The following is a 23,615-nucleotide window of genomic DNA, read 5'->3' on the forward strand; positions in this document are numbered from 1 at the left end:
ATCCATGCTCATCCACGGGGACTGCAACGCCCACGCTGCTTGTTTCCTGTGCAGAACGGGCTCCCTGCAGGGGTGTTTGGAGCCTTGATACAATAAGTGTCTGATACAACAAGTGTCTGGACACAATAAGTGTCCAGTCATAAATACGAAAAAGCAGCGGAGGAAATACAAGTTGTTCAGCCGAGGCCGAGTAACACCTTCAGTGCAACGTGAGGCTGAACAGCCAGGCTCGGGTCCGTCCACTCGCTGGGCGCTGGCGCCGGCCGAGCAGTAAGGCCAGCTCACCAGCACCCTGTGAGCCATGCTCTGTTCTCCTCTCGTGCTCCGGACAGCTCGAACCCCAGGTTCCTGCAGAGCCCGGGCAGGCATCTGTAGCTCCCAGCACGTTTGCAGACAGCAGCCCAAGAGTGACTTTCTGGGGCTCCTCGGTGCCGGGCAGGTCAGGTGGGACAAGGTGGAGGAGTCCCTCAGCGACTCACCATCTGTGCTGAGCTTGTGGACGCCGGCGGGAAACACCTGAGTTAGAAAGAGGCATCCTAGCCGGGCATGGTGGCACACGCCTGTCATCCCAGCACTCGAGAGGCTGAGGCAGGAGGATCGTTGCGAGATCGAGACCAGCCTGGGCTCCAAAGTGAGCTCAAGGCCAGCCTGAACTGCATAGCAAGACCCTGTCTCAAAAAGACAAAAAAAAAAAAAAAAAGGAAAAGAGAGAGGCACCCTTGACGGTGCATCCTCAGGTTCACCAGACTCCTTTCCTTAGAACTTCCCACCCGCCCCAGCCCCTCCACACCTCCTGCCCCACCCCGAACTCCCGCGGGGTGAGTGACAGAGCGGCCCCGCTTCTGAGAGGGTGCACTCATCTGCCTGTCTGTCAGCTGGGACGTGAGCTGTCTGCTGTTCCGCCCCAGCGAGTTGGACCGGGGTTCAAGTCACCACGGGACGCTGGTGGTGCCTCTTGGTCTGTCCCTTTCTTTAAGTGTCCCTTTGAAATGTGGCTGACCTCCTCACAGAGGGGCTGGGTGGGACGATGCCGTCACGGCCGCATCGGCGTGCGCCTCAGAGTGAGGCTGGACAGACAGGAACGTCCTCGTTCATGGCTGTGTGACGGGGCGTCAGGACCACGAGGCCCAGGCCCTCTGCAAGCCGCACCGCGGTCCTCGGGAAAGGCCCCGCAGCACGGGGACCTGCGGTCGGATCGGCTCGAAGCGGGGCCCCAGCCTGCGCAGACCCCTTCCGTTGGAAGCGCGTCCGTCTTCCTGGGATGGCAGCGAGTTTGTGCGCTGAAGCCACAGGCCCGATTCTCAGCGGGAAGTCCTTCGGGAAGGGCCATGCGCCGTTCGCTCCGCCGGTTCTGCGCGTGCAGGGCAGCGCGTCGGAGCGATCGCCCGTGCTCCTGGGTGGCGGGCGGCAGAGGCCCTGATTTCCACCCCCGTGGCAGGCGAGGCCGCGGTCCCCGGCCAGGTGGTGTCGCCGCACCTGTCCGAGGAAGCACTTTGTAAGGAGGTGAACAGCCGTTACTGGTCAGCTTTGCATTGCAGCGGTTGACGTGGCCTGTCCCTGCCGGGCCCTGCTATTTGAAGGTTTGTGTCTGCCCGCCGCCTGGCCCTCGGGCCTGGAGCTGCCTGCTGGTCCTCCCTGCTGCGCCCCGTCCTCTGCTCAGGGTCCTCCCTGCCCCTCCCTGCCACCTTCCCTCCCTCCATGGCTCCACAAGCAGCACACGGCCCCCTCCCTCGCGCCCACGCCAACCTGCAGGCCTCTTCCTGGGAGCCCGGTTCCCTCTGGCGGGTCTGGGTGTGCGTGTGGGTCTTCACTGGGGGCGGAGGGGCGGCTGCTCCATCGCTGCTGTGTGGCCCTGTTGGTGAGCACAGTGCGTGCGAACACACACACACACACACACACACACACACACACATCCTCACAGGACACCACCAATCCCCATCCCAGCCCCACACACAGGCCCGTCCTCCAAAGCCTACCGCGTCCCGCCAGACCTCCAGCCCTCACCCCCACCAGCCGCGCCTTCACCCCACCCGCGGTCTGGGCCCCCCAGCAGGAGCCGCCCACGGCCTTGCACACCAGCCCTCCTCCCAGCGCACGCCTCCCTCTGACCCCCAGGGCCACACCACCGCCCTCTGCCTAGACCCGCCTCAAGCTGCCTCAGCCAGGCCGCCAGGCGGGGGTCAGCCCCCAGGCCAGGCGAGACAAGGGCTGCAGACAGCCTGTAATCCAGCACTCTGGGAGGCTGAGGCAGGAGGGCCGCAAATTTGAGCCCAGTCTGGGTGACCTAGCGAGATCCTTTGCAAAGGGTCTAGGGGAGGCAGCCCAGGGTTCAACCCCCAGCACTAGGTAAAAAATGAAAAAAGAAGGAAAAGTAGGGCTGCAGAGTGGGAAGAGGACCAGGAAAGCAGGGGGTCAGGTTTCACTTTGTAGTTGATTCTGCTCCCATCGTCCTGGCCGCTCAGATAGCGCCTCAGACACCCGGTGTCCTTTTGTGGGTAGCGCCAGTCACTTCCGGGACAGTGTGGCTTCTGCGGTCACTCTCCCTGCCAGCTCCGCACGAGGTGGGCGGTGCACTGGGGTTCACACAGGGACCGCAGGCCGCCACGACCCGGCCCGTGCCACCGTCCATGAGCCTGGCCACTGGGCACACTGCCCGAATTGTCTCTGAACCACGTGGGAGCCGGGGTGGCGGGCATACCAGCCAGCCTAGCTGCTCGGGAGGCTGAGGCAGGAGGATCACAAGTGGGAGGGTAGCCTGGGAGACCTAATGACACCCTGTTTAAAATAAATACAGATTTAAAGAAAGAGCTGGGGGTGCAGCTCAGTGGGAGAGCCCTCGTCTGGCAGGCGCAAGGCCTGTGGTACAATCCCCACTTCTAGATGGATGGAGGTTAGACAGAAGATAGACGGATGACAAGTGATCAACAGAACCTGTGTGAGGTCGCTGTGCAACCCCCCGCGCTCACCTACGCCTGGGCTGTGCTATTTCGCTAACGGCCTCTGAAGGTTTCTCTTACACACCTGCCAGCCCATGTACTTACTGACAAGGGTGGGGCTATGCCCATCTTCCTACCTGCCTAACAACCCAGATCTATCCACCTGTCCACCTGTCCATCTGTCATCGCTCTCTAACAGATACCGCGGGAGGGACTGTACCTACAGACACGGAAACGGATAAAATCCCCAACGATTTTGTCCCTCACAACAGAGGCTTTCCCGGGGTAACTCGTCCCCAGTACTGGTGGAAAGCTGAAGTGCTTGCTTGCGCGCACACACGGTCGGTATTACGTCGGTTTCCGTGGAGTGACAGGCCCGAGAACGAGGTGCGGCGGATGAAAAGAAAAACAGGAGAGACAAAGTTATGGAGTAGGCGCTACGGCCGCCAGGACTGAAGCCTCAGTTACCATCTCCTTTAGCCTTTCCTTAGGGTTCTTTCACAGAAAGCGGGAACGGGGGAAATGGGAGGGATCACTACCAGGGTTAGCGAGGGCCAAACAGTTAATTATCCGAGGACCTGAACTCTGGCTCAGCCAGCCATCATGTCATCATTGCTGACGTATCTCAGCACCCAGTGCTGTCCCCGCAGCTTTCCACAGGGACTGAGGACCTGCTTTCATTCCCCGTTACACTAGTGCTCCGCTAGACCTCCTCCAGAACGGTCACATGGGCTGGTCAGGCGCAAAGCCCCACATGGGTAATACACAGCAAGGTAAACTCGGGAGGGTCCTCTCCACAGCACACCCAGGCGTCTGGAGTGGCTGCAGTGGGCAGTGGCTCCAGCACCACCCTCGGTGTCCCCCGCAGACATGGAGCGGTGCCCACTCCGCCCCGAGGCCCCTCTGCAGACCAGCGCCGCCGGCACTCCCTGCCCCAGGAGGAGGCCTTCCCAGCCGGGGGAACCCTTGGGCCCGGCCCTCGTTCGGGAGCGGCGCTGGCCCTGCGCGGGCTCTCCCTCCAGTGTCCCGGGGCTCCGGTCTTCCCGCAGCTCTGCCACGCCCCGTGGTCAGGGCCCACAGCCGCACCCTGAGCCGCGTCCCCCTGGGCCCTGCCGCGTGGCTCCCTCTGCCCGCTGCTGTTCGTGGGGTCACAGCGGTGGCGTCCTTGGTTTCAGCCGAGACCCTCCCTGTGCTCGGGGCCTTCCAGGCCTCCTGACCGGCGAGCAGGCTGCGGAGGGGGCTGGCCCTGCAGACGGCTGGCTGCGCCGTCCTCCGCTGCTCTGTCACCCGAGTGCTGCTCTGGGGGGTCTGCTGGGGACCTCGCCCCCTTCCCAGACAAGGACACCCAGCCTGTGTCCGGCGTCACCATCGGACAGTGCAACGAGGGCTCCTTTGCCGCCTTGCACTGCGTCCCGGGCTACCTGGGCTGCTCGGCGCTGGGGACCTTTGCTGTCGCCTTCCTGGCAAGGAACCTGCCCCGCACCTTCAGGGAAGCCCGGCTGCTCCCCTTCAGCGTGCTGGTGGCCTGCAGCATCCGGGCCGCCTTCCTGCCGAGCTCCCACAGCGCCATGGCGGCTGTGGAGGTCTTCTCCACCCTGGCCTCCAGCCGGGCTGCCGCATTTTGGCCCCAGGTGGTCCGTGATCCCTTTCTACCCAGAAAGGGAAGTCCTTCAGCCTTCTGAGAAGTCAGAGAAGCCTCAGTGAAGCAACGATGCCGGCGAGGGCGAAAGGGGCTGCGCGGCCCAGGGGTGGCAGAGAACCTGTAACCTGACTACAGGAAGCAGCCCTGGAAAGTCGGTAGGAATTTAGCAACCTGTGAGAAAAGGATGGCAATGAGACATAGGCGGGAAATACACAGAGTCTGCCAAAGAGAGTGACGCACGCTTCAGGAAAAGAAATGTGCGCACATGTATTAACACTAAATTTGTGGAGACATTATGGCATTGGTACAAGTTACCTTTGACCTCTACAATTCAGGAGGCGCTTGGATTAGTACGGCAGCCTGCCGCGTCAGTCACCTGGGCCACTGGGATTGCTGCACGTACATTTTCCATCTCTTCTCTAAGGGCCACCGTGTAGTGAGTTTTCTGCAATATATGATGTCCTCCAGGGTGCCCCGTACATACGAGGGAGACACCATCTGTTAAACAACATCATACTGTTTTTCGTTTCCTGAAGTGTGCATACATTTTTTTGGTGGACTCTATATGTAGGTACCTCTATACCACCTCGCCCAGTTCGTAATCACTAAATATTAACATGGACACACGTGCACACACACATGATTTGGAAGAACTGAGTAAGCTCAGTGCTTGTTAAGGATTGATGGCTAGCACTCATTTTTCAATGAAACCAGCAGGAAATAAATAGATATATATCTTGTTTCATCCTTTCAGTTAGAATTGAGGAAGGACACACTAAAATGAAGGTGGTTACTTACGGGATGTTCACAGAAATAGGACAGGAATGAAACCTTCCATAACCAGGTATGGTGGTGCAGGCCTATAATCCCAATACTCTGGGAGGCTGAGGCAGGAGGATCTCAAGTTTGAGCCTAGCCTAAGCAAATTAGTGACCCTGTCTCAAAATAAAAAATAAAAAAGGGCTGAGGTGTAGCTCAGGGGTAGTGTACGTGTTTTGCATAAATAAGGTTCTGGGCAAGGTCCCTAGCATAAAACACACACACACACATACATACATACATACATACATCTAAAGGGAATGAAACATAATCCTTCCAAATAAGAACAAACAAAAACAATAAATCTAAGTTTTTAGCCAGGGATATAGCTCAGTGGCACAGCACCTGCCTGGCAGAGTGCAATGTCCTGAGTTTGATTCCCAGTACAGGAAAAAAAAAAAACACAACCAAGTGTTTAATAGATTGACGACACCAAGGTAACTTTAGTGTCTTCTGAAGCAGCCCATTGTCTTCGCACACGTAGATAAACTAAGCACACAAAGAGCTCTGAGGACGGAGTGAAGTTCAGGAGAGAGGAGACGTGAGCACAGGGCAGACAGATGCCGGCGGAGTCCCTGATGCAGGAAACAGCAGCACAGGGCGTGGGGGAGGGGCGCTCCGGTGGTGCTGGGGCCTGAGTGTTTAGCTTGAACTCCCGAGCTCTCCACTTAAATTCCCAGAAGGAAATAGTTCTTTCTAACCGCCAGCACCCGCTAAACAAGAGCACGGCTCCTTGGAAACACAGGGTGGATTCAAAGGCTGAGAAAGGAGTGTGTGGAATTCAGGCACCATCTTGTGCCTCCGTCGCCTGCCCACCAGCTGGGAGGCCGTCCTCGGACAGACTTCACATAGAACACAGCAGTGCCCTGCAGCAGGGAATGAAGGGGGAACCCATGGCTTCCCAGGGGCGTCAAACCAGGGTGTCAGCAGAGGGAGGAAGGCTCTGGAGAGACCCGTCTAACACGTGAAAGGTGGCCAGGGCACCACCATCTGTGAACCCCAACTTAACTCCACCGTGAAAGCTGCCGAGGAACAATACCTGCATGTCTGGAGGTCTTGGGACCTGAGGTCCGTGTGCCTGAGGGGGTCCTCAGGTCTGCTGCAAGTCCTTGGCACTTAGACCTGGAGCAGAGGAACCCTGGAGTCTGACACAGGCTCCAGAGGAAGGGGAGCCAGCTTTGGTGACCACGTGGCTACTCTGGGGGTCGACCAGCTGTCCCCTTGGGGAACAGGGCCAGGTCTGATGACCTAAATATGTCTTTGCAAGCTTATGAAAGTCACATGGGCATCACTGTACAGACAGATTCCTTGCTTACAAAAGAAAAATTAAAAAATAGATTTTTTTTTAAAGGATGAAATAACTAATGACAAATACATAGCCCAAAGTTTTCTTTGTGTACCTTCAAGATTTGGATGGTAATATCTTGGCTTCCAGAAGACATCTAGTACAATACCACTTATTTAAAGTTCTAACATATGCAAAACAAAACAATATAAGCATCTGTGATAGAAATATAAACGCTGGGGCTGGGGACATAGCTCAGCGGCCCAAGCACCTGCCTGGCAAGCACAGGGGCCCAAGTTTGATTCCCAGTATCAAAAAAAAAAAATATATATATATATATATTATATATATATATATATATAAACGCTAGCACAGACACAGTAAACACCGAATTTAGTTCAGTGGTTACAGGAAGACCGGAAGGAAGGGAGACCCTCCTCATGGGGCAGCCTGAGGCGTACGCTCCCACGCTGCCTCATTTCTCGGCTGCTGCCGAAGCTGTGTACACAGGGCCCTCACCACGCCCCTCAGTCCTTTCACGCTCCTGCAAGGGCCTCTGACTTGGTCTGATTTTGCAACACAAGTGGAAGACAAGTATTTACGAGCACGGGTGAAGGCTAAGACCGAGAGGGAAAGGGTGCTTAACGCCAGAGTGAGGGCTCCGAGCGAGGCCTGTGGTGGCACTAGAACTGCTGACTGCTTCACTGTGCGGGACCCCCAGGTGAAGGCTGCACCCGTGGGAATGTCGCGGATGCAGCACGGCACAAGATCCCGCCACCAAGTCGGGCAGTGCCTGGAAGCTAGAATCACAACGCTCGGTGACTCTGGTCTCAATGAAAGGCGAGGCCTGACCGGGTCACACAGCAGTGGACACGACCAGGAGAGGTTTCCGGAACTCTGGCGTTTCCACAGCAAACCCTGTGGCATCCCTCAGCCAGAACACAGCCACTGTCAGAAACAGGCCCCAGACTCAAATTTTTGGTGCCAGAAAAATGCACTCAGACAACAAGCAAGAGGGCCTGACAAGGCACAAGTTTACTTCTGCAGAGGGCGCAGAACAAAGTAGCGTGGGCTCTTCTGTCCCTAAAGCAAGAGGGGAGCTGGGCCCTCGCCACTGGCTGGGCAGAAGATTCGGGTCTGCCTGCCCCACGGGCTGACTCAGGCAGCGAGGGAGGCCGCGGGAGGGTTACTGAGGGGGAAGCGGGAGGAAGGGGCGCGCAGAGAACAGGAAATCCTTGGCTCTTGATCTGCTATCTTGGTTTATAGCTGCGTTCCCAGGGTCAGACTGCGCAGGAAACTCTGCACTGTTGTGTCCGGGAAGGGCTGTTCAGAGTGAGCTTGAGATAAAGACAATCCCCGGTGACGGAAGAGACGGAACTTGCTGTTTCCCACAGATGCTCGGCGGGAGCACGCAGAGGTCACAGAACCCGATCCCATTCGCAGATCCACACTGCAGGCCCCGAGGAAGGGAGCGACCTGTCCCCGCCCTGCTGTCAAAGGTCTGACGTCGCAGGGGCGCGGGGTGGGGCCACTCTCAGTCCTGACAGCGGTTCCGTGGCTAGTTTACAGGGGCCTTCATTTCACGGGCCGAAACCGAGCACCGAGTCTGTGCACCTCGCTCGAGGGCCCAGAGCCGGTAAAGGACGGAGGCTGGGCTCTAGACATCGCTTTTAAAAGGGGAAACTGAGGCCTGACGGTAAAAGGTCCACTGTCAGGAAAAGCAGAGCCAGAGCTGTGAGCTTCACGGACAGGTTAATAAACCTGAGAGGCCCACGCCGGCGCTGCAGACCAGGCCGGCCACTCCGGCACAGGCTGGCCGGTCTTCTGCGGGGCGGCGGGCTAAGGCAAAGGTCAGAGCGGAGCTCTCCAGGGGCGCCGGGCGGCCGCCAGGGACAGGGCCCGGGAACACCGCAGTCACCCGTCCGGGGGTGACGGGCTGCAGCTCTGGCTCCTGGGCCTCATCACCCCACACTGTACACTTCTAGCAGGTGGGCAAGCACAGCGGGGGCTGGGGCAGAGGCTCGACGCGATCTCTGCTCAGCTCCGAAGGGCGGCGGTCGGGCTCCCTCCCCACCGTGCCCACGATGAGGACGCTGAGCTGGCGGTGCGGCTCTGACAGCCCTCGACCTTTTCAAATTTGCTCTCCACCCACGGGGACTACGACGTCACAGGCGAGGAAAGCGGAGCTGTTACCATGGAGCCCGGAAAGCCCGGCTGGGGACAGTCGGGGGGGGCGGGGGGGAGGAGTTGTCACTCCTCCCTGGAGACCAGCTCCGGCCTCGGGAAGGGCCCCGCAACGCGCATGCGCCAACCTCCCCAGTGTGCAGAAGTCTGTGGGGCCTTTCCACCAACCGGAACGCCGCGTTCGGCCTGGCCCCGCCCCTGTCTCGACCTCCGGCGTGTCTGTCTCCAAGGCAACCCGTACGCAGGAAGGGCGCGGAGACTTCTGGGTATTGTAGTGTCAAGAGAGCCGCGAGCCCGAGGCGCGTGGGAAAGGAAAAGGAGCGCGAGGAAGCGCCTGCGGCCAGGGTGACGGGGGCTGACGAGGGCTGTCAAAGAGTCGTCTCGTCTGCCGGGCGCCGGGGCGCTGTGGGGTGACGGGCCGCCGGCGACGGGGCGACCGCTCGCCCCCCTCGTGGTGACGTCGCTCGCCCCCGGCGACGGGTCCACCCGTCCCGCCCTCTGGTCGCAGCAGCTCCGCGCAGGCGCGGGGAGACCCGCTGTCCCGGACGGAAGGCTGGTCCCGGCCCTGCCCCGGCCACCGCGGCAGAGCGCCTGGGCTCTGAGCCCCTTTCTGCCCTAACCGGACAATCGTAGCCATAGCAACAGCGGGAACCACCGTAACCATAGCAACAGCGGCACCGCGAATCCCCGCGCGTCCACAGAGCTGTCCCTGTCGCCCCGCAGCCCCTCCGAGGCCGGTCCCGCTCTCCGAGTGGGAGGGACAGCAACAACGGGACGAAGGGAAACGCATCGTCAGCTGCCCGGCCTACCTTCGGCCGCGCCCCGCCAGCCCCCCTCAGGAGCGCTCGGAGTCTGCCGCTGCGCGTCACCGGGGAAATGACGGGCGGGGCGTGGTCCCAGGCAAAGGAGCGGGCTGAGAGACGCCGAGGGATGTTTAGATTACTGTCTTAAAACAAACAAAAGCCGGGGTGCACCCCTGTAGAACGGGCCGCATTTCCGGGACCCCCATCCCGGGATGGGCCACACTTCGGGACCCCACCCTCTCAAGGGCAGCAGGCAGGACCCCAGTTCCGCAGACAAGGGCCCACCCGCCGTTTCTTGGAGCGGGCACTTCCCTACCTCCGCCTAACGCCCTCCCTGCTCCTCTCACTGGCCGTCCGGAACATGCCCTCCCCGCGACGGCTGGCAGCGAGGCGGCAGCTTGTTCAGCGTGGGCCGGGTCAGCGTCCCTCCGGCCACTCAGGAGCCTGCCCGGGCCCGGCCTGGTGACATCCGCACTGCCTTTGACAGAGCAGGGGGCACAGATGCGAAGGGGTGAAAGTGCCACTGAAGAACTGAGCTTCTTTGGACGTTTAAGTCAAAAGCTGGGCGTGGTGGCGCACGCCTGTAATCCCAGCTCTGGGGACGCTGAGGCAGGAGGACCGTTGTGAGTCTAGACCAGGCTGGGCTACAAAGTGAGCTCAAGGCCAGCCTGAACTGCATAGCGAGACCCTGTCTCAAAAAAAGACCAAAAAAAAAGAAAGAAAGAAAGTTTAAGCCTTCCCGTCCCCATCAGAGTAACTTTATCCTGACAGAAGAGCTGCAGTGAGGCTGCTGCAGCCCTGGGCCCTCGCCCCTCCTCTGCCCTGAGCGTCCTCTGCGGTCACGCTCGCTCATCACGCTGAGGCACTGGCGCTGGTGCGGTCCTGCAAACTCCAGAGGCAACTCAGCTCCCCAGGTTTCTCTGCTCCAGACCCGGGCATCTGCTTGCTGTGTCTCCCCGGCCCCCTCTGATCCGGACCGGACACCCTGAGCATGCTGAGGAGTGCAGGGCATCAACTTCCTTCACTTCGGATGCGTGTGATATGTTCATGACTAGGCTTGGGGTGTGGATAGGAACTGACTTTTTATTTCAATTAAAATTTCAAAATTGGTATTTGTTTCAATTGTTGGACAACATATGTGAAACAACATGGATATGTAGATCTGCTTTCGATTGTAAATTTATAAAATGTAGTTTTATAAAAGGTCAACGATTTTTTCCTGTGGGGTGCTAGGGACCAGACCCAGGGCCTCTGGTGTGCTAGGAAAGCACTGTTCCACTAAGCTACACCCCAGCCCCAGAGATCAGTGAGTTTTAATGAAAGTTTAGCATTTGAATTGGGATGTACCGTAAATAAAAATACCAGATTTCAAACAATACATAAAATGTAGCTGATCTCATTAATACTGTTTATGACTTTTTGAGTTGAGAGTATTTTGGATATATTCAGTTAAAGCACCTTGCTCAACTTGATTTCACCTGTTCCTTTGTACTTTTTACTTTGCAAAGTTTAAAAGTACTTTGTTCACGTTACATCTTTCTGGCTCTAAATAACATAATGAGCCAAGGCAACTGAGACTCTCCCGTGCGCCTGCCTCACGCTGACTTGGGCTGCCGCGACAGAATACCTAAGCCTGGGGGGTTATCAGAACAGAAACGCGCTGGCTCACAGCTGGGAGGCTGCAAGTCCCAGACCAAGGCTCTGGTACCCGGTGTGGGCCGCCTTGGTGCCTCCCCACCAGGACAAGCAGAAAGGCCAGAGGGAGAGTGAGCTGCCGCCAGCCTTGTTTCTTACGACCAGTATCCATCCGGCATTCGGGCAGAGCCCCCTCCCGACCCTGCTCCACAGGGACTCGAGTCTCTGCAGGTGAATCTGGGGGCGCATCAGACCACAGCGGTGCCAGGCGTCGTGTGCTTGGCACTATTATCTCACTGGCTCAGGACAAGCCTCTCTTCCCCCGGTGAACCCAGGGAGCACTGAGCTACATCCCCACCCTTTTTATTTCCATTTTATTGTGAGGCAGAGTCTCTCTTTGTTGCAGGCTGGCCTCACACTTGGGATCCTCCGGCCTGAGCTTCCAGGGCAGCTGCGACTGCAGGTGCGCACCACATCTGTCTTAAACTCCACTTCTGAGCGATCCCTGGGTGCGTGAGGTTTCCCGGCGCCTCTGCAACAGGTGCTAACTGCCCTCAGGGCTCGGTGCTCGCTGCTGAGGTCGGCGTGTGAACCTCTGCCCATTCAGCTGTGCGATTACGGGAGTCAGTTGTATCTAATTACCCCAAAACGTTTCAAACTAGTACAATTTCCTCCAATTATACAATGCAATTAAGTATAACAAACCAGAAATATGTGAGGGCAGAAAAACTGTTTTTGTCAAAACAAATTTAACTAGCTTGAGAAAGATGTGGTAAAGACCAACTGTTAGCACAGCAAAAATGTGCTATATTCCGATTGGCAGGACAGCTATACAAATAGCTTGGAAGCGTCTGTGCCCAAACTGCTCTGTGAGTTACTGTCCCTTCTAAGGGACATCCTGGAAGCCGTGGGTTCACAGACTCAAGCCAAAAACCCCACCTTGTACTTATTTCAAAAGATTGCTAGGGCCTGGCGTGGTGGCACAAGCCGGTAATCCCAGCACTCAGGAGGCTGAGGCAGGAGGATCGTTGCGAGTTCGACTGCATAGCTCGACAGCATAGCTGAGTAGCTGCGCCTGCGGACCCGCATCCATCTCCTCACTGGGGGCCCCAATTCTTTACACGAAAGAGTAGGGGCTTGGGAACGAGGCGCACCCCGGGGGGATCTCAGCTCGGGCCCCCTGCTCCGCTGTGGCCTCGCAGCTCACGGCCGGGCGCGGAGGAACCAGGCGAGCAGCCGTCAGCAGTGCACGTTTATTTAACTGCGGAGCTGGGCGGGGAGACCGGCCGGGAGGGAAGCGAGGGCGCGCTGCGGTTTGCCGTCTGACACGCCGCTGTCCTCGATCGCCGCCACCTGGACGGGCGTGGAGGGAACGCGGGGCGCTGCGGCGGGGCGGCCGGGCGCTAGTAGGAGCAGCAGGGGTCGTTTCTGCGGCGGGGAGGGGGAGAACGGTGTGCCTTCGTTTACGTCCTCGCCTGCCCACACTCCCGCTCCGCCAGCACCGGGCGCAGTCCTCCACGGACGGAAGCCGCCCCAGCTCCTCCGCGGGGACCCCTCGGGCCGTCAGGACACGCAGGACTCAGGGAGCCCCTCCCCTGCCACTAGCGGGCGAGCTCCAGAGCGCAGGCACCCCGCCCCAGGAGCTCTGCACCCCCAGGCTGCGGCAGAGTGGGCAGGATCAGGGCAGAGCTGGGGTGCAGCACCCCGGGGTACATAAGAGGTGCTTCTTGCTCCCAGAGATCTAGTGCAAAGTTCCTGCCTATCCAAAACATAACCCATTATGCAAACACTACCTGCACCATGGCCCGCTCAGCCCCCGGCTCTCTGAACTGTCTCCTCTGGATAGTTCAGGTAAACAGAACCCTGTCCCGTGTGATCACTGGCCTCGGGCTTCCTTCACGTGCGTAACACTTTCAGGGTCAACCGTGCCCTCGCATGCATCAGAGATCCATCCCTGTCATGGCTGCATAATATTCCCTGGCACAGACACATGCCGTTCTGTTTATCCATTCACCAGCTGGCAGACCCACCAGGCCCCCTTGTGTGCCTGCCGTCTGCGGCTGCTCTGGGCCAACAGCAGAACTGAGTAACCGCAGTGGAGCCCGGATGGGGCCTTCACAGAGAAACTCGCCAACCCTGGTCTGAGTCAGACACCAGAAAACCACTGTAAAGACTGGTGCGGCCAGGGCGAGGACTGCGCCCAGTGGCGCCATCCGTGCCGTTGGCTGCCCTCCCCGTGCGCCCCGCAAAGCCGGCACTGCTCCTGAACGCGGTGTGCCTCTGCGAGCCGGAGGGCCCTGGAGGCGTTCTCCAGGCAGGCAGAGAGCAGTGAGCCTGTGCCGGTGGGAAGGCCCGGCGCGCAGGGTGGCAGGACAGAGCCAGGACGAGTGTGCGCTCGGGAGCCACGAGTGGCCTGAGATGGGCAGGGGGTGAGCGTGGGTGGGAAGGGAGGGGAAAGAGACGTGCAGAGGACCTTGGAGAAAGGAAAACGCAGAGCTGAGCGTCTCAGAGCTCATGCCACAGGGCCGAGCTCGGTCATGGGCAGAGCCGGCCGCCACCCTCTGCAGCCCTCGGGCTCCTCATCTGGAAAAAACCTGTTTTAAAAGCTGTGGGGAAACACAGCACATGCAGCAGGACTTCCCGGTCGCCGGAGACCGACAGCCACCTTGGCGAGCTCTCCAGGAACAGAAGGGCTGGGCTCACAAGGCTGTAAGCAAGCCGTGACCACCGGCACCTGCTCAGCTCCTGGGGCCACGACTTTCTCCACAGGACAATCGAAAGCAAACCGCCCTCCAACAAACTGGAGATGAAGGCGCGCACCAGGGCGCAAGGGCCCCGGTAGGCTCCGGCTGCAGCTCCCCAGCAGCAGCGTTGCACAGTTCTCCCGGAGGAGATGTCGGTGCTAAGAGGCTGCCGACTCTTCACAGTGCTGTCCTGGGGTCCGCGTAAGCTCTCAGGAGAAAGCCCCCGGCTTTGCTTTGTTTTTCAGATGGGGATCTGCCGACAGCTGGTGAGGTTCCTCGGTGGGTTTTCAGCCAGGGCGCAACATGACCACTGTGTGTGATTTAAGGGGGGCTCCGGCTGCTGGGAGCGGGTGAGAGGCTGGCAGGGCAGGAGAGGCAGGCGGCCGCTCACCTCTTCCCCTCCGTGCCCGCCAGAGCTGGCCCTGGGCCGCACAGCGACAATGGCTGCTTGCTGGACCCCCTCTTTACTCCCAGTCAGGGAACACCGTTTTTCCCTGTGAGACCTTTGAGCAGCTCCCAGGATCGAAGCCAAACGCCCTCTGTGTCCTCCGGCCCCACCCTCCCTCAGCCGGCTCCCCACTCGGCTCAGGCACTTTCTACCCCAGGGCCTTTGCTGAGCAGGTCCCTTTCCCCGGAGACGCTCTGGCTTTCTGAGTGGCTGGCTGCTGCTCCGACTTCAGACCTTTGGTTCCCTGTCACCTCCCAAGAGGCTCTCCAGGGCCACCCAGTGACGGACAAGGGCCCCACTGTTCTTTGCCTCCGGAGCTTCCATGTCAGCTGCGGTCCTCTTTTCACTTGGTTTCTGTCTTCTCATGAGCACAGAAACCTTCTCCACCCTGCTCACCACTGAATCTAGGTTCCGCCAAAGAGCAGGGGGTCAGTGAAATCTCACTGAGACGGTTCCTCAGTAAGGTCAACACAGAGTTTCATATGACCCAGTGACTCTACTCCTAGGTATGTCCCCAGAAGAATTTAAAAGAGGTTCAAACAAAATTGTATACAAACGTTCATAAACACACTAGTCACGAAAGTTAAAAAGTGGAAACAACTCCATGCCCTTCAACTGATGAATGGATAAACAAATGTGGTATATCCATGCAGTGGAATATGATTCAGCCATGAAAAAGAATGGTGTATAGATACATGCTGCACACAGATGAAATTTGAAAATATTATGCTAAGTGAATAAAGCTTGACAAAAAAGCCATGTCCTGTACTGGTAAGAAACGCCCGGTACAGGTAAATCAACAGAGACAGAGAACGGATTAGTGTTTCCTAAGGTCTTGCTAAGTCACTAAGTCGCCCAGGTTGGGCTTGTACTTTCCATCCTCCTGCCTCAGCCTCCCAGAGTGCACCACTGTACCCAGCCAGGTAAATTTTTATGCTCTGTGTATTTTGCCACAGTGTTTAAAATCTGAAAATACACTTTACTGAGTGAATTCACAAATGAATTCCTCCTGTTTGCACCACCCCAGCTTGCCCCGAGCTTCACTGGCCTGTCGGTTGTGGCTGGAAGTCAAGGGCGTGGGCCTGGGGCTTTCCTCCCACTTCCTGACTGCAATTGGCAATCCCAGCCCTGCCCCCCCCAGGGGGCCCACAGCGGGAGCCCCCCTCCATGGCAGCTACCTGATGTCCTGGTCCGGGTTACAGTAGTGGCAGTAACACTGGGGAGGACAGAGGGAGGGACGGGACAGAGAGAAGAACGGTGAGCAGGTGAGCGCTTTCTCGGCCGCCGCCCCTCCCCGCCTCCGCCCAGCCCGATGGTTGGTCCAGACTCCTCTCCCGGCCAGCTCTCCTGGGCCCGAAGTGGCACCACTGCAGGCCTGGGGATGGGCAGGGCCCCTCAGAGCGGCACAGGCGCGAAGGGGCCTCCCGTCCCGCCAGCTCCGCGCCTCCTCAGTGGTGGCCACCAAAATCTCCGGTGTCCCCCGGGGTCACAGCGGCCCAGGCAGCCCGTTCCCACGCCCTTCGCGCCCAGCCCCCGGCACCTGCCGGACCTGGGACCTCCCAGCCTCTGCTCCACCTGCCCCACTCACAGCCCAGCGCGAGCAGCGAGCCAGGCCTCACAGGCCTCACGGGCCCGTGTGTGGGGACCGAGTCAGTGGCCGCTGCGCACAGGAACGGGGCCTCCACACGGAGGGGGTGCACTTCACCCGAGGCCGGCACCCGCCGGGGCCTCCCCACACCCCCTGGGCACCGCGGGCGCTCCTCACCCAGTCTCCTTTGTTGTAGGACACGAACAGGAAGGTGAACACCATGTAGGTGCACTTCAGGAGGTTCCAGCTGTTCCTCCTCTGCACGGGCCTCCCCGGGGTGGTGGCCGGGACGGGCCTCTCTGCAGAGAACCACAGACACGGCTGGGCTGCCGGGCGCCCTGTGCGGTCCGGACACCCTGCCCTTCCTGAAGACAGCCCCGCCACGTCCCCAGGACACTGAGTCCCGCCTCCCGCTGCCGCCAGGTCCCCATCCTCCAAACACCCGAGTCTGACCCGCCCACTCCGGCCCGCAGCAGAACACCGCCATCCTCTCCCGCCCTTCCGGGTCCCTCCACCGCCTCCCCGCGCTGAGCCTTCACCCCAGGTGACGGGTCACCCCCTCTCTTCCAGCCTCGCAGACCGCAGGCGCTCTTCTGCCTCTGCAGGTCCTCCCCTCGCCTTACCTTACAAATACCACCATCGGGAAAACTCTTTCCACAGGTAACACATCTGTCCAAGCAGAGCCCCAAACCACAAACACTGAACACTACCAGTGTAAAGGTAAACACTGAACAGCACATTAGAAAAGACAAGAAGGTAGTTCTGCCTCTGGCGCGTTCCGGGATGCCCCCTCCTTTTGTTGGAGGGTCTACCGCAGGGAACTCCTAGTTGTGAGTCTCTGCCTCTTTAGAAGATGCGCGAGTCTTCTTAAAGTAACCTGTGCTCACTGCTCACGTGGAGAACACGGAGGCCGTGTGTTATCTCTGCTTTGCTATCATCGTGGTTCTACCCAGAGTCCCCCAGAGGTGGGGTGCTCAGGGGCAGGACCTACGGAAGGTGGTGGATCTCGGTTTACAGCTAAATGCGAGGTTAGGAGGTGGGGCCCCGCCAGAGAGGTGGATCGCTGGGCACTGGCCCGGATGGGTGCATCTGCCTCCCCAGCTCCCCCCTGCTTCCTGTCTGCCATTAGGTAAGCAGCTCTCCTCCGCCAGGCCCTCCCACAACCAGCCGACCGGACCGTGCAAGGGCTGACACTCCCAAAACATGAGCCAAGGTAAGCCTCTCCTCCTTTAAGTTCAAGGTGTCAGGTTCTCTGTCCCTGGGACAAGGAGAGTCACTGAGGCACCTTTCTTAAAGGGTGAGAGTTCTTCTGCCTATGCAGTCTCTTAGCATTTTGGTTTAATGCTTACTCATAAACCAAAACTATCCGTTCTCTCTCCCTTTTCCTGGAGAACTTGATGGTTTGTTTTGTGCTAAGGATGGAAATCAGGACTGGGCGTGTCCGCGTCCGGGACATAGCGGGCAAGCGCTCCAATACTAAGCTGTGCTCTGCCCTGAATTTTGTCTCAGATTATAGGTGCTGAGCTCCAGCCTATCCTAACCCGCAGGGGTACTCTCCCAGGCCAAGGCTCGCTCTAGGTACACAACCACACCTACGAAAATGAGTTTCTTTCTTCCGTTGTGATCCTGGTGCCTCTTCCTTCCTCTAGCCTGGACGGGACCTGCCTGGGTAGACCGTCTGGTCCAGTGTGGGAAACTCAGGGGGTAGCAGAAATAAGCATCTCATTTAGGGTCTCAGGAGCAAACAGCACAACATGCAACATCACCCACCCTGTAAATTTTCCGTAACTATGCTCTGTCATAGTACAATGATCCCTTCTAGTCTTGGTCTGCTGAGATTTTTAAAAATCATGAATCATTATCGAGTTGTATCATAGTCTTTTCCTGTGTCTATTGAGATGATGTGATTTTTCCTTTTTATGTTAATGAGGATTACACATACTGATTTGCATATATTTAAAAATCTTTCCATTGTTGGAATGAACTCAATTTGATTACGATTTTTAAAAAATAGTTTGCCCAGTTTCTCTGGTTAATATTAGTCTAGGATTTCACATCTGTCGTTGTGAGAAAAATTGACCTGCAATTCTCTCTAGTACAATATTTGTCAAATCTTTCACCAAGGATATTTTGTCTTCAAAATGAGTTGGGAAATGCCTGGTTTTGATTTTCTGCGTAAGAGCAGTTGCTTTCAGAGACAGGCTGGCCCTGCAGACACCTTGATTCCCGACCCCGGCCTCCAGTACAGCAAGACCCGCTGTCCCCAGTGCTTTGTTACCACAGTCCTAGGTCATGGTACCTGTCTTTCTCTCCAGGAAGAAGGTGTTGTTTTAAAATAGGCCCTTGCTGTCTTTGCTTTTCAGCCACTTGCGGCAGTGTCCATAGAAGTGGTTTTCTCTAGATTTGTTCCTCAAGGTTCTCAGAATCTTTAAAGTCTGTCACTTGGTGGTTTTTATCAACATGCAAAACCTTCAGCCTTCAGCCCTCAGGCACCGCTTCACCTCTGCCGCCTCCTCCTCTCTCTCCTTCCCAGCCGGAACCCGAGCCTCCCTGCGTGGCTGGCCGCCTGCCCTGGGTCTCTCAGGCTCTTCCTGCATCTTCACTTTCCTTGTTCCTGCACTTCTTTCTTTCTTTCTCTTCTTTCTTCTCCCCTTCTATTCCCCTTCTTCTGTGTCCTGTTTCGTTTGAGACAGGGTCTCGCTATGGAGCCCAGGCTGGCCTCAAAGTCATGCTGATCCTCCTGCCTCAGCCTCCTGAGTGCTGGGATTACGGGCATGTGCCACCACGCCTGGCTTTGCAGCACTTTCTCTTAACCTGCTTTCCATCCACCACATCCTTTATGCTGTGACGCGCAGCAGCAGAAACTGACTTCTGTTGCCTACTTTCAACTCTAGACTTTCCATATTTTTTGTGACTTTTCCAGACTGCCTACATTTTCCCTGCCGATGTTCACACATTTCTTAAGAACTTAACGTATTTTTTTTTACTTTTTTTTTTTCCTTCCGGTACCAGGAATTGAACTCACGACCTCGCGCTTGCCAGGCAGGCACTGTACCGCTGAGCTAAATCCCCAGCCCCACAACATATTTTAATGTGCTTAATGTGGTGGCACCTCGAGCAGCAGTGTTTTCGGGACCAGGAACTGGTTACGTGAAAGACAGGCTTTCTATGCAGGGGTGTGGGCGTGGCTTCAGGGTGACCCGGTGCAGTACCTCCGTTGTGCACTTCATTTCTATGTTGAGGTACGCAATAATTCCACACCTCACCATAGCGCAAGACCAGCAGGAGCCCTGAGCTCGTCTTGTGCAACCGGACGGTGCCCCGGGGGTGGGAGACACTGACACCCGAGACGCGAGCTTCCGTCCAGTCCACGCTCATCTCTCACTGCAGGAAACCCTGCTTCCTCAGCGAAGGCGACCTCCTGACCCAAGCAGGAAACCACTGGAAAACGAAGCCGGCTTCTCAGGGCTTCTGTGGGACCCTCGGGGTTTCCCAGCTGGACTTTAACCCAGGAAACACGGAGATCTGAAGTTTCTCAAACACACCTTCAAGGCCGCCGTCGTCTGCAACCTGAAGCAGGTGAATCTCTTCCAGCACAGTCAGCTCCCCTGGCTTACCCAGAGGCCGTGAATCGTTGCTCCCGCTCAGAGGGCTTCTGGGGAAGGAGTGGTCACACCCTCCCGAAAGCCGAGAAGGGTGATCGTGCACCAGCTGGGCGAACGCAGGCCCAGGCTCGGGCTGCCTGTGAAGCTTTGCTAACGTGTGAAACATCAACTATCCCACTGTTCACTCCTCACCCCACAGCGCTGGTTTGCTCTGAATGCAGGTGTTTTATCTGCCAACCTGAACACAGCTTTATTCCCCCTGAAGAGACAGACTGAGTCTGTCAAGCAGGCTGAATTTGTCACCCAAGTGAGCAAGTTCTGCCACCCATCTGTGTCACTGAAACGCGCTGCCGGTGGTGACTGTCTTCCTAAAACGTAACTGGAGCGACTCCTGTAACCCAAATCTCCAGCCAGGAATCCACCTGTAGAAAGCCCTGTCTCTTCTGCATGCAGGAGAAAACGTGAGTCCGTCCCACAGAGCTGCACAGACAACATCACCTTGAAGGCGTGGACCTGAGCATGGGTGACGTTATCACACCCTACAGGACGCTGTCAAGTTTAGGTGACATTCTCGACTAGCTGGCATTTCTCTACAGATGACACAGTGCAGAGACCCACGTTCAGAAGCGACCTCCTTGACCCAGGTAGTGAAACCAGGAAGCTATGAGGTCGTGGTCGCCCCTCTGTCCATCAGACGCCAGCACAAAGCGGTCGCTTTAGTTTTCCTGATGTGTAGTCACTCCAGCACTCGAACAGCTCTGCAGCTGTGGTGTCAGAGGGCAGCAAAGGTGCACATAACACATCTTTGCGCATGTCCTCCTCAAAAATGTGTCCCATGAAAACATTCACTGTCATCTTGTGTCAGTACCAGCAGGCTCCTCAGCCTGGGCTGGGTACCATGGTGACCCAGTAATCTTCTCCAGTGACTGTGTGTCAGTATGCTCTGGTAAGAGCCGGGTGTGGTAGCACATGCCTGTAGTTCCAGCACTCAGGAGGCTGAGGCAGGAGGATCACTGTGAATCTGAGACCAGCCTGGGCTACAAAGTGAGCCCAAGGCTAGCCTGAACTGTGTAGCAAGACCCTGTCTCAAAAAGACCAAAAAAACTAAAACAAAAAGCCCTCTGCTATTTTATCATCTAGTCACAAGAGGAACACGTGCTGCCTCCACGCTTTTTTTGAGACAGGGTCTCACTGTAGTTCAGGCTGGCCTCAAACTCACGGTGATCCTCCTGCCTCAGCCTCCTGAGTGCCGGGATTATAGGCGTGTGCCACCACGCGGGGCCTCATGCCATCTTTTGAACTGCATGCTCTCCTGGAAGTTCATGACAGATGTACTCAGCAGCAGGCAGGATCAGCTCCTCCCAACAGTAACGGGCTTTGGCAAAGCGGCAGCCGCTGAGAGTAATGCTCTCAGTGCAGCCACACCTGATGCTGCGGTGGCCTCCAGTAATTGCTTCTATTCCTTGTGTTTGTGGCTTTTTCCTTCTGAAAAACTCCAGAGCCTTGTCTTTCAATGTAGGGTGCTTGGTCTCCATGTGGCAAAGCATTTTGAAGCTTTCAGGGCTCTCGGGGTAGCTGTCACCACATATTATGCAAAGCGGGCTTGGAGAGTGTGCGTCACCTGTCGCAGTGAGCCTGTATTTAAGTCGGACCTGGTGTTTTCTTTTAAGTGCAGCTCTCTTCTCACTGCCGTCCTTGGATCTTCTGTCTCATTGCTGGGTGTCTTCCTCTTTCCAAAGCAGCTCTCCAGTGATGCTTGGTTTGTACCACTTTGGCTAGAGTGACCTGTCAGCTTCCAAAACCAGGACTGAGACAAGCGCTCAGGGCAGCAAAAAGGCACGGACAGAAGTGGTAAAGGATGGGCAGCCACACATGGACTAAAACAAGTGTCAGCCCCCAGCCGCAGCCACAGCTGAAGAGCACCCACTCGCTCGCCACTATGAACCCTGCCGCTGGCGCAGCGTAACTGTCTCTTGACACTTGTTAAGGAGAGTGTTGAGTCTGGGAGCAGTTGATGTACTCTGCTCTCCACACAGTCAGACCTCTGTGCTTGCGCTCATCCACACTTGCAGCTGCTTCCCAGTGCTAGCATCACCACCTCAGCTCTGCGCCAGGTCATCGGCATCAGGCCCTCATAAGGAGTCGCATCCTCAATCCCTCACGTGCAGAGCTCACAGCTGAGTCTACGCTCCAAGGGGAATCTGCTGCCCCACTGACCTGGCAGGGGGCAGTGCTCAGGCGGCCATGTGGGCCACCAGCACTGGCTGGAAACACAGAGAGAGCCTCTTGCCTGCCCCCTGCTCTCCTCCTGCTGTCTGGCCTGGTCCTTACCAGAGGTACAGGTATCTGGCCCAGAGGCTTCCTGTTTGGTATGCGCTCAGGACTTACCCAGTCATTTCCAGGGGAAAGAAGTGGCCTCACTGGGTAGCACAAGTAAATGAAGACAGTCCTCACCCCATCTCAGAGGTCCGGCTAGACACAGGCAGGCAGCGGGCAGGGTTGCACATGCAACTGCCCTTCCAGACACAGGAAGAGCCTCTCACAGGGTCTCAGCACAGCCCCGGATGGCAGAGGACATGGCACCTTCACTCACCTTCCTTGCAGTCACTCATTTCATCTAAGAAGAGGAGAAAGAGGCAGAGGAGGGGAGGAAGGAAGGAGACAAAGAAGAAAAGTCACCAGTGAATTATGAATTAGAAAGAGACCCAATGATAAGCAGAGCTTCTGGGCCCCTTGCTTGAAGTGAAAAGTGGCTGCAGCATCCTCCTTGCTGCCCCCGGGCCTTTGCACATGCCACCCAGTGGGTGTGTCTGGTTCCTTGCAACCTGCGGGTCTCTCAGGGGGGTGCCTTTCTTGATCACCCCTAAACCTGGTCGGCCTCTCTACACTGCACCTCCATCTCCTTTACTCCACCATCTCCATAGGACATAACCGCATCTGCCACACTTGCAACCTCTATTTTGCTTTTGTCTTTCTTTGACACTGGGGATGGAACCCAGGGCCTTCACACTGAGCTCCATCCCCAACCCTTTTGTATTTTTTAATCTGAGACAGGGTCTTGCTAAATTGCCCACACTGGGCTTGAATTTGCAATCCTCCAGCCTCAGCTCCCAGAATGCTGGGATTATAGGCGTGCGCCCAGCGCCACCTAAGCCTTTCTTTTCTTTCTGGCCTCACTGGAATGCTAGCTCACCTAGACGCAGGTTGTGTGTTCTATTCCCTGTTCTGCCCCAACACCTAGAATAAGGCAACACACCAATTAACGTTTGCTGGGTGAGTAGAGAGATGAGTCTCCGTGCTGCTAACAACGATGGAGGTGGAGTGTAAGATCTGGGGGCACCCGAAGGCCCCCAACACGAAAAGCAAATAGCACCGTAGTCTCCACAACGGAGGGCTGGGGATGTAGCTCAGAGGCACGGCGCCTACCTAGTACACGCAGGGTCCTGAGTTCAATTCCTGGTACCGAAACAACCCACACAAACAAACAAATCCACCAAGGAGGGAACACGCCAAACTCACCGTTCAACACCTGCAGGCTCAGCAAACCTGGAAACAGCGACACAGAAATCGAATCACAAGGCAGCCACATTAACACCACCCCACAGCCCCGCAAGGTGGGCTGGCCAGCCTTCTCCCGGAAGCCCCGCTGCATTCCCGTCGTCCCCCGCGGCCACCCTCGCTGGGAGGCCCCCCACACTCCCGTCATCCCCTGCGGCCACCCTTGCCGGGAGGCCCCCCGCACTCCCATCGTCCCCCGCGGCCACCCTTGCCGGGAGGCCCACTCCATTCCCGTCGTCCTCCGCGGCCACCCTTGCCGGGAGGCCCCCCCCCGCACTCCCGTCGTCCCCCGCGGCCACCCTTGCTGGGAGGCCCCCCGCACTCCCGTCATCCCCTGCGGCCACCCTTGCCGGGAGACCCCCTGCACT

The 23,615-nt window shown here is 57.4% G+C and overlaps 1 protein-coding gene and 1 long non-coding RNA gene across 4 annotated transcripts; both read right to left on the reverse strand.

The window, feature by feature from the left end:
* Nucleotides 1-819: 819 nt before the first annotated feature.
* On the reverse strand, nt 820-10,292 carry LOC106147490. Its single transcript, XR_001232420.1, has 3 exons — nt 9,676-10,292; nt 1,747-1,852; nt 820-1,476 (listed from the first exon to the last, which is right to left on the reverse strand). It is a non-coding gene; the product is annotated as an uncharacterized LOC106147490 (long non-coding RNA).
* A 47-nt stretch (nt 10,293-10,339) lies between these two features.
* On the reverse strand, nt 10,340-23,490 carry LOC106147485. 3 transcript variants are annotated; one of them, XM_013509307.1, is made up of 5 exons: nt 23,209-23,390; nt 22,283-22,306; nt 16,262-16,383; nt 15,675-15,712; nt 12,542-12,732 (listed from the first exon to the last, which is right to left on the reverse strand). In XM_013509307.1, the coding sequence occupies exons 1-5, from the start codon at nt 23,339-23,341 to the stop codon at nt 12,708-12,710; spliced, it is 342 nt and encodes a 113-aa protein (XP_013364761.1). In that variant the 5' UTR covers nt 23,342-23,390; the 3' UTR covers nt 12,542-12,707. The 3 variants fall into 3 exon arrangements, with proteins under 3 accessions (XP_013364759.1, XP_013364761.1, XP_013364760.1); XM_013509306.1 differs by lacking the exon at nt 12,542-12,732 and adding an exon at nt 12,739-14,900 and having other exon boundaries at nt 23,209-23,490; XM_013509305.1 differs by lacking the exons at nt 15,675-15,712; nt 16,262-16,383 and having other exon boundaries at nt 10,340-12,732; nt 23,209-23,409.
* Between the last annotated feature and the right edge of the window lie 125 nt (nt 23,491-23,615).

Source organism: Chinchilla lanigera, unplaced genomic scaffold (assembly GCF_000276665.1).
Source record: "Chinchilla lanigera isolate Chin_1 unplaced genomic scaffold, ChiLan1.0 scaffold00166, whole genome shotgun sequence".
NCBI lineage: Eukaryota > Metazoa > Chordata > Mammalia > Rodentia > Chinchillidae > Chinchilla > Chinchilla lanigera.